The sequence below is a fragment of the Lipotes vexillifer genome, unplaced genomic scaffold (genome assembly GCF_000442215.2).
Source record: "Lipotes vexillifer unplaced genomic scaffold, Lipotes_vexillifer_v1.1 scaffold629, whole genome shotgun sequence".
Taxonomy (NCBI): domain Eukaryota; kingdom Metazoa; phylum Chordata; class Mammalia; order Artiodactyla; family Lipotidae; genus Lipotes; species Lipotes vexillifer.
In genome coordinates, this window is record NW_006774188.1 from 2,731,855 (window position 1) to 2,741,635 (window position 9,781).

The 9,781-nt window shown below is 53.6% G+C and overlaps 1 protein-coding gene across 1 annotated transcript in view; it reads left to right on the forward strand.

The window, feature by feature from the left end:
• The first annotated feature begins 6 nt into the window (after positions 1 to 6).
• The window catches only part of RAB15 (RAB15, member RAS oncogene family), a 21,486-nt gene continuing 11,711 nt past the window's right edge, over positions 7 to 9,781 (forward strand). Inside the window, exon 1 of the mRNA XM_007449028.1 lies at positions 7 to 169. Within this exon, the coding sequence (XP_007449090.1) occupies positions 46 to 169 (124 nt within the window). The 5' untranslated portion in view covers positions 7 to 45. The remainder of the gene's footprint in view (positions 170 to 9,781) is intronic.

Consider the following 9,781-nt stretch of genomic DNA (forward strand, 5'->3'; position numbering starts at 1 on the left):
GGCTGAGCCCGCCGCCCGCCCGCCCGCCGGCCCGCCGGCCCAGCCATGGCGAAGCAGTACGATGTGCTGTTCCGGTTGCTGCTGATCGGGGACTCCGGGGTAGGCAAGACCTGCCTGCTGTGTCGCTTCACCGACAACGAGTTCCACTCCTCGCACATCTCCACCATCGGTAAGGGGCGGTGGCCGGGGGCGCCCCACCCTCCCCGCCGCCGCCCCCTGTCGGGGCGGCCCCTGCCCCTTCCCCAGCCTGGGAACAAGGGTCCGCCCCTCCGGCTAGAGGCGGTATCGTGGGAGGCGAGAACGAGGGGATGAGTCCCGGGGTGAGGGGCCACCGGCTGGGGATTTAAGCCTGGGTTCCTGGAGGTGACAGGCTCCCTGCTGCTGTCCGTGACTATGGAAGGCGCTCGGGCCTCACGCTGGGGAGCCTCCCCGTAGAAGCCGAGATAACAGGGTGGCGTAGGCCTGGGTACCCCAAGATGGGGCAGTGAGAATCAAAGCCACCGATATGACATCCCCCCACCCTCAGGTGCAGGGGGGGGAAAGCTTGTGCTTGGGGACAGGGGTTCACTGTGGGGGGAGCCGAGTTCTGAGTCACTGGGTACCCTCAGTCCAGGGGCGACCCAGTGTGGAGCCAGGAGGGGGAAGAGAGGAGGAAGGGATTGACTTGACAGGGCACAGTTGTGGAGGAAAGCCACAAGGTGGGACACCTGCGAGGAGGGCATGGACAAGGTGAGAGCCCATGTGCCGGTGAAGGGGGCATTTACTAGCCAGCTTCCGAAAAGCAGCCAGCTGAAGCATTTGTTTTGAAGGCGGATAAGGACCAGGAGGATTACTTGCCAGGCAAGGGGGTCAGCAGGCAGGCAGGACTCACCTTAGAATAGATCTCTTTGCTCTGGCAATGCTGGAGCCTGTGCTTAGAGGGATGAGGCCTTGTGGCATCCCGGACAGGACTGTTACGGGCTCACTGGTCCATAGGAGTGGGTGGCCTCCCCTCTGAGAATCCCCTCTTGGACCCTGAGTGGCCTCCTCCTCTGAGAGGTCTGAGTGGAGGGCATTCCACTCACATCTAACGGGTTCCCTGAGTGATGCCCTGGAGTGGCTTCAGCACTGCCCAGGTTCCCTCTCCTGTCAGGAAGGGCCCCAGACTAGGCTTCCACTTGAGACTTCCGCCCTCCCTCCCCACACAGACTCCTTGCCAAGAGAAAAGAGGGAGCAGGTAGAGCCAGGAGGATGAGAGCCTCATGGTTCAGAGGCAGGCTTTGTTGTCAGACAGACCTGGAAACCTCACTTTGGGGCAGCGTGACCTTGAATAGCACTTAGCTTCTGAGCTTTAGTTTCTCATCTGTAGAATGGGAATGATAACAGTTCCTACCTGCCCAGCTGTTGTAAGGATTAAATGAGGTAATGTTTGTAAAAGACTGCTGCTATTACTGTTGCCATCATCACTGAGCTCCTAGGGTCTCATTCTCTCTTTGCATCACTATCTTCAAGGGGCTGAGGGTCAGGGGACAGATAGATGCATTCATTTTCCTCAGGGGAGCTGAGCTGTAAAGCTAGCTCCTAGGAGGCCCTGGAGCTTGGACTGGGCCGCTGTTTGAATGAGACACATCTCAGGGATGGGACAGGTCTGGAGACCAAGGGAGGGCTGCGGGCCTCTGGGGAAGGCTCAGGGAAGAGGAGATGTTGGGGGAGCGCCTGGGAATGGCTGAGGAACCAGATGGGATATGAGGACAGGTTGCAGGCTTGAGGACAAAGGGCAGCAGGTAAGCACTTTCTCTGCACTGATGGCTGGGTCCACCTTTCCCCAGGATAGAGAGGACTTTTTAGGAGTTTAGATTCCATGGAAGAGAAAGAAACCTGCCTTTCTTCACAACAGCCTTTTAAAATCTGCCCCACTGGGTTTCTTAAATGCTTTCTGGTTTGAAGCTTTCCACAGCAGTTGTGACTCTGCCTTGTCTTAGGCGTGATTTTTGGCTGCAACTAAGACTTAAGAGAAGAGTTGGACGGTCAAGAAAAGCTTTCCCTTCTGGGATACAAGAAGTTCCCCAGGGAGATGGAAGGGGCAGCCAGGAGACAAATCAAGGAGCCAAGAAAATGGGTACTACCAAGTCCTATTCATTAATTTATCCATTCCAAAAACAAAGAAACAAAAAACGTGTGTCCTGTATCTGGGCTTGGCACTGTGACCTGATCATGGACATTGATCTCTGCACCTTTCCCAGAGCTGCTTCTGTGGAATAGGGAAAATGGGGCAATTCACCAATGACTACCAAGACAGAGTTCAGATTCTTGGATCATGTCAATTTGTGATTCACTGTTTAGGCCACTTACTGTAAGAGCATGTGACATTCCAGAAATGGGCCTGCAGGGGGCAGTGAGGAGACCTCCCAGGTAGGTAGAGGCACTGGCCGCCCCTCTTCTTTCTGGTCAGCAGGTGGGCAGGTGGCCCTGAGCTGGGTCCGTGTCACCGGCATTTATTTCCCATGCAGCTGTGCTGACCCTGAAGGGGCCCATGCAGAGGCGAGCAGTCAGCACTGATGTTTTCTGCTGTTTCTTCACCTGTTTAGCCAATTAATTAAGCATTCACTACAAAGTACCGTGCCAGGCATGTTAGAGACAGATTGCAGTCCACCTTTTCCTGCCCACAGAAGCCTGTGATCTAGTTGGGGAAGCAACACAGGCGAAAAAGAGCCTTGGCCACAATTAGAGAATCTCTTTGCGAGCACTTTGTGAAGCACTCTTCAAATGTAGGGGATGGATGATGATCCTTATTGCTCCTAGCAATGAAGGTATTACATTCGGTATCAGCAGCTAAATAACCACGCAAGACTTGTCTGAGGCAGCCCGTGAATGGTGAGGGGCCCGTGCATGAGTGCTAATGCTACACAAAGCACTAGATGGAGGAGGTCGCAGAAGGAGAGAGGCCGTGTGGACGGAAGCGGCAGGGAGGCTCAGGGAGGAGGGAAGGCTGGAGAGAGGGCTTGCAGTGTGGGCTGCATCTCAGTTCCTGTAGGGGAAGGAGCAGATGGAGTGACGGGAGCAGAGACGACAGAGGTGGGAATTCAGTGGGTGTTCATGGAACTCTGGGCAGTCTGGCTGGAACAGAAGGGACTTTTAGGGGAGAACATTCCTCTGTTTATCTCTCTGTCTCCCAAGCTATACTTCACGTGCCTTGAGGGTCAGACCAAACCTCATTCCTCTTTGTTTTCGTAGTCCCAGAACAGGGCCAGGCACGCTCTCCATAAATGTTAAACTAATGAACAAATGAGGGCAGAGGGCATTGAAGGCCTGGCTGAGGAGCCGGAACTCCAGCCTTCGCAATGGCGTCAAGGGTTTCTTGAGCAGGGGGACCACAGGACGAAGGTGGCACTTAGGATGTCGGCTAGGAGAGGGGCTTAGGCCTTGGGGCAGGGAGACCAGTCAGGGGACACCAGTGGTAGTATGTGGGCACGTAGGACCCTCTCAGCTCGTCCCTTCTCTCTCTTCCACCCCTCCCCCTCCTGTGGCACCAACACCAAACTCCATGCAATCCCCTGTTCTTGTTTCCCTCCGGAAGCAGCGAGTAGTTCAAACCTGAGAGGGCCTCGTGTGGCTGGTGCTGCCTGCCCAGCGGGGAGATGATGTCCCATGCTAGTAGACATCTACGAGCAGGGGAGTTTTGATTTCCTTTCTGTGTGGCAGCCACGTGTCAGCCACTCTTGCAAGCTGCAGGGACTGCCCGTGAGTTGGCTTTCTCCCCCCAATCCTTGGTCTTCCCTGAGACCCTGTCATCTCTGTCCCTGTTCTGGCCACCTTCCGGGCTTCTAGGAGGCTTCGGCCTATAATTTTCCAGCTTGACTGGTTGAACGGCTGTGGCTTCAGGCTTGGTTCCTCAGGCTGGGTTTGCTGCTGCAGTAGCATCTTTCTCAGAAAGTTCTCTTTGAACTGGCTCTCCTTGCCTGGGGAAAGGGCTTGTGAGTAACTGAAGATGGGGGAGTGGGCTGGGGAAGGACCAGGGGGGAGAGATCAATAGCCTGCAATCAAGTGGCCTAACAAACATGGGGACCAATGCTTGGGCACCGTGGTCCTAAGGTCTGTGGGCCCCCAGACCGTAAGGCACTGTGTATACATGCTGTGTACACCGCGGGAGGGTCAGGTGGGTCTGTGTTCCCCACCGTGTTGGGAGGCCTGCAGAAAGGAAGGGGAGGTGAGAAGCTGAGTAGAATAGAAGGAGCGCAGACCACATGCCTAAGATTTGCTGTGGCCTTACAGACACTTAACGTCTCTGCCCTTAATTTCCACATCTGTAAATGGAAGATAGTAACAGAATCTTCCTTAATGGTCTTTGTGAAGATTACAGAGGCTAATAGATACAAAGCACTTGGCAGAGCTCTCAAAAAAAAAAAAAGAAAAAAAAAGGCAGCTGCTCTCATTGTATTATGATTATCCCTAGCTCATAAGAAAGTTGGAGATGAACAAACTGTCGATATGTGCTTTGAGGTCATCCTGTCCATCAGTCGTGCATTTGATCATTCGGGCACTCTCTGCAGAGCACCCGCCGTTCTGAGCCAGGCAAGGAGCTGGGAGGACAGCAGTGAACAACATGGGAACCGGGGTGCCAGCTGCCCTTCCTGGGGAGCACATGGGTAGATTCTGGGTTTCATTTCCGCTTCGGTGCTATTTCCCCCCTTGCCCTGACAGTGCCGGGGCTGAGAAGGAAGAGTGAGTTGGCGAGGATGTGCAGAGGCGGAGGAGTGGGGAGAGACGTGACCCGAGAGGACGGCTCTGCCTCAAGGCTCCGACCTCAGCCAGGTGTCACTCTGCCTCTCGCGCTGCTGCGCACAGCCCCGCCCCAAGGACGTGATCCCTGAGAATGGCTCAGAAGCCCTCATTTCAGCTGCTCTGTGCACCTGTGCCACCTGCACAACTCAGCAGATTCACCCACAGCTTCGAGCACCCTGGTTCCTGCTGCTTCCTCCTCCTCTTCTGCTCCCTGCTTCCCAGACGGCTTGGTGATGAGCCTTATAACATGAAAGTCGATATTTGGCTATTACTGTTCTACCCTGATTGCCACCTCTTCTCAGAGTGCCTTTGTCTGTAATCTAATATTTGCGCCTGTTTCCCTGTAAAAGTGCCAGTTTTCTGCACAGGCCTCTGACCTCTCCTTGGCTGTTCTGCCCTGGGCAATGTGCTTTGTCAAGGGGACCACAGAGTTTCCTGGACATTTAATCCCTCCCACTGAGGAGGAAAGAACTAATCGTTGGCCCTGTTCTATAACTAGGAAAACCGAGGCCCCGGGGAAGGGGTGCTCACGTCTTGCATGCGGCTGACCCTGACCTGAACCATCCCCTCTCCTCCACTTTCCCCAGACTGCACCGGGCATACGCCCTGCTCACCCCAGAAGGCCCATCCACGGCTGCCAAGCAGAACCTCTCTCCTGGGAGCCAAAGGCGAGAGGACGTGTGCCTCCCTCACCCCATCTGAGGGCTCTGGGCTGCAGGGACAGTTGTACCACTACTGTTGGCTGAGTCTGCTTCCTTGACATGACCGTCTGGGGGACAGTCCAGGGCCCTGGTTGAGGAGTCTGGCCAGGGCACCTTTGAGGATGAGATCTGAGTGTTGCCTTCATGTTACTTTTTCTTTTTTCGGTACGCGGGCCTCTCACTGCTGTGGCCTCTCCCGTGGCGGAGCACGGGCTCCGGACGCGCAGGCTCAGCGGCCGTGGCCCACGGGCCCAGCCGCTCCGCGGCATGTGGGATCCCCCCGGACCGGGGCACGAACCCGCGTCCCCTGCCTCGGCAGGCGGACTCTCAACCACTGCGCCACCAGGGAAGCCCCCTGTTACTATTTTGATAGCATATTTACGGGGAACTCTGTGACTGGGGCCCCATGATCCAAAGAGAGAGCGACAGTTGGCTTCAAAACATGGGTCATTCTCTGATCCCTCTTCTCTGATTAAAATTTTCTCTCCACTGATCTTTTCTACTGGAGTGTACTGACTTCATTCATTCACTCATTTATTCCCTCACACACCTGCTCATTCATTTTTTTTTCTTTCACTGATTCAGTTTTGTTGAATAATATACACTGAGTATCTGCCTTCTGCCAGGCAATGAGACTACGAAATGAGCGAGATGCTGTTGTGCCCTCTGGGAGCTCACAGAGCTGTTGAGGAGTCAGGCATCCAAACAGACAAGCAGAATTTATGCAGAAACCATGTCAGAATGCTTTGGAATCACACAGGAGTGATAAATTCCTCCTGTATCGGTTGGTGAAGGCTTCACCGAGGAAGTGACATTTCAGTGAGGCCTTGAAGACTAAGCAGGTTGCCCCAGGGGACGGGGCTGGGGGCGGGGTGTGTGGAAAACACCTCAGGACTCGGGGCTGCTGCTCTTCTGCCTGGCCGTGGTCGCACCAGCTTAAGTTCAGCTAGAGCCTTGCTGGGAGTTTGCTCTTTGGGCTCCGAGTGAGGGCAGATGCATCGAGAAGGCCTGTTCCCTCCAAGATGTTTGCTCCTGAGGCTCCAGGCTCCAGTCTCTTCCTCCTGGAACCTTCTGCCGCCTGTCAACATGGCCCAGCCCAGAAGAGGCTCTGCAGAGGGCGGAGGAGTGAGTGGGCAGAAGCCTGGCGGGTCTTGGCTGCCTCAGCAGTACCCACGGACCACTCAGCAGCCGGCTGAGGGAGCAAGGCCCAGGTCAAGGGTCTGCTGGAGGGGAGCAGGACGGGGTTAGCTGGAGTGCGTGGCACACAGCGCGGAGGCCCTGTGGAGGTCTGTGCGTGCAGCCGTGGGAAGGGCAAGGGGACCGATGTTTCCCGAACACCTACTCTGCACAGGGATGGTGTGCTTTACATACGTGAGCCAGTCTGTGTAGAGATCTCATCATAAAGTGGGGGGCGAGGAGTCTCCAAGTTGGCCTTGCAAGTGTTTGAGAAGTTTCTTGGTACCTTCTTCAGTTAGAGCCTCCAGACAAGTTTCTATGTCCATGAATGTGTGTTTCTATGTACATGAATGTGTATGCACACGTGCGTGATGACGGTGGGTCCCCAAGAGAGCCCAGAGAAGGGCAGGGCCTTGCTGAGCTTTCCCTCTTTTATCACAGAGGAAAGAATAATGTGGCCCCTCTTTTTTTTCTCTTCTGAGGAACTGCAATTTTGACTGAAATGTGTTCCTGCCTGGGGCCCTGATCCTTCAGATCTTCCCCCTGCTGGTACCTTCTTGTCATTTAGTCCTTAGCTCAGATGTCACCTCCTTCAAAAGACCTTCTCTGACCAGCCATTTTAAAGCAGCTTGTGCCCGGGTGTCCTCATCCTCTACTCCATTATTCTGCTTTTGCCTCAACACTTATCACTCTCTGAAATGACTAGTTTACTTATTTATTATCTGTCTTCCGCACTAGAATAGCAGCTCTCTGATGACAAGGATCCTTCTGTATTATTTGCAGCTGTGTCTTCAAGTACCTGGCTCAGTTCCTGGCACATGGTAGGCATTCAATAATAGTTTGTTATGAATGAATGGATGAATGCATGTGTACATTTCCTAGAGAACTTTTGCTCTTCCCTGAGGGAAGCTGCAAGTAGTATTGGTTTCTTGGGACTCACAGACAATGAGAAACTCACTGTGTACTCGTGTACAGTTTGGAACTGTGAGAAAAGGGGAGAAGAAGGGGAGCATTTTGTAAGGGGTGAACAGTTTCCTGTAGCTTTTAGCTTTTCTGCTCAGATACACGCTATAGGCGAAGCTCAGACATAGCAGGGAGCAAGGAAGTGGCTCCCGTGATCCCTGCGCGAGTCGGGTCCTCTTTGGTGAATGCAGAGGTGACAGGTCAGTGTCTTACACTAAGGTCAGTATTGCCTGTTGCTCAGGCTCACTGCTGGTGTCAGACGATGCCCATCAGCTCAGCCAGGCTGCTGAAGTAGGAGATCCTAGGGCTCAGGCACTGGGGCATGCATTCCTCTCAGCATCACGGGAGTCCACGTTTGACTGGGAAACCCCTCTGCATGATAACAGCCCCTGGGTTCCTGGGTCCAGAGTCTCCAAAGACTCTCCCTTCAAGATCTGATGCGAAGGTAGTAGCCTAGAGAGTTGTTCCCTGTATCACTACGTGCACTGCATCTGTTTGTGTCTTACAAAAGAAAGGAGAGAGAGAATATCATTCTGAGATCGCCAGTCTTTCTTGTGGGTGGACATCTGAATCAGGGCCCTTGACCTCAGGTTAAATCACGGCCTTGGAGTTAGAGGATCAGGATTCTGTCTGCCAAAGGCCCTGCTTCCCATTGCTCCCAGAGCAAGATGGTGCGAATGCTGCCTCATGCATGTGCTCAGAGAGCCTGGAGGCACCTTTTCCCCTGAACGAGGCCAGCATGAGGGACAGTCATTCCGGAGCTGGGTAAGAGGAAGTCAGTGGCATGCAGCCCCACAAACAGTGAGGCTGAGAGTTCCCAGACCGAAGGGAGGAAGGGCAGGCTTGGGGCAAAGACCCTCTCCCCCGCCCCTCACCTGACTGGTGTGAGGCGCACTTGGGCCTGGAGTCTTCTCTTGAGCTTTGTCTCTTAGCGCTCCTATCTTCTTCCTCTCCCTGTTCTTCCCCTCAGCTGGCGGGGAAATGGTCTCCTCTCTTGCTGAGGGCAAGGGATTATGCTGGTGCCTTGTTTGGGGTGGCAAAGTCAGGCAGCCACCTCCCTGCAGGATCTGCCTTTCCCGACAGTTTGTTTTGGGGATGCTCGGGGTGACCTCCTGCCACATCCCATGTGAGCTCCACACGTCCTGTCCCGAACGTGCTGGTTTCCTGCAGGGGGAGGGGCTGGGGTCCTTCCTGGGACTTGAGCTTGGTAACCGGAGCCAACATGGCTCCAGGGATTGGGTATCTGCCTTGGGTTTCAGATGTATTAAGTTGTTCCTGTGGTGGCGTCTCATTGCTGATGAAAAGGCTCAGGTCACGCTGGCTGCCGGGCCTCTGGGCTGCGGTTGATCACGGTGATAACATTTGGCACCCAGAAGAGTCCTGTTTCCACTTGAAGCATGTGGCACTGGGCGGGCAGGCAAGCTGGCACCTGACATTAACCCATGAGGAGCTGGCTCACCAACAGCCACACCTAGCTTTGCCAGAATTTAGGTTGTAGCCAGACTCTGGGGGCCATGTGGCTCCCATGGTGGGTGGCATTTTCACTTTTTGTTGAAACACTCCAGCTTAGTGTGGCTGTCTCCCCTCTCTGCACCACTCTGCTTCCTCTTCCTGACATGAGCTCCTTCCTACTTTCTGGAGCTTTTTCTATTCCCCAAGCCATGACCCTAATCTCATCCCCCCCACAGGAGATAGCTTTTTCAGCTAAGATTTAATAAAGCTCTTTGTGCCAGGCAGCTTTTTCAGCTAAGATTTAATAAAGCTCTTTGTGCCAGGCTCTGTGTTATGGGTTTTATAGCTTATCTCATAATCCTTACAAAAATTCTCTGACATCAGGGATTGCCATCCCCGTTTTACAGGTGAGGAAACTAAGGCAAAGAGAAGTTAAGTAGCTTTCCCAGGATCACACAGGCAATTAGTGGTAAAGGCAGGATTGGAACCAAACTCTGACCTCACAATTGTGTTCTTAATCACCTCGCCACTCTTTTTTGTTTTTTTCAACATCTTTATTGGAGTATAATTGCTCTACAATGGTGCTTTAGCTTCTGCTGTATAACAAAGTGAATCAGCCATACGTATACACATATCCCCATATCCCCTCCCTCTTTTTTTCTTTTTTTTAACATCTTTATTGGGGTATAATTGCTTTACAACGGTGTGTTAGTTTCTGCTTTATAACC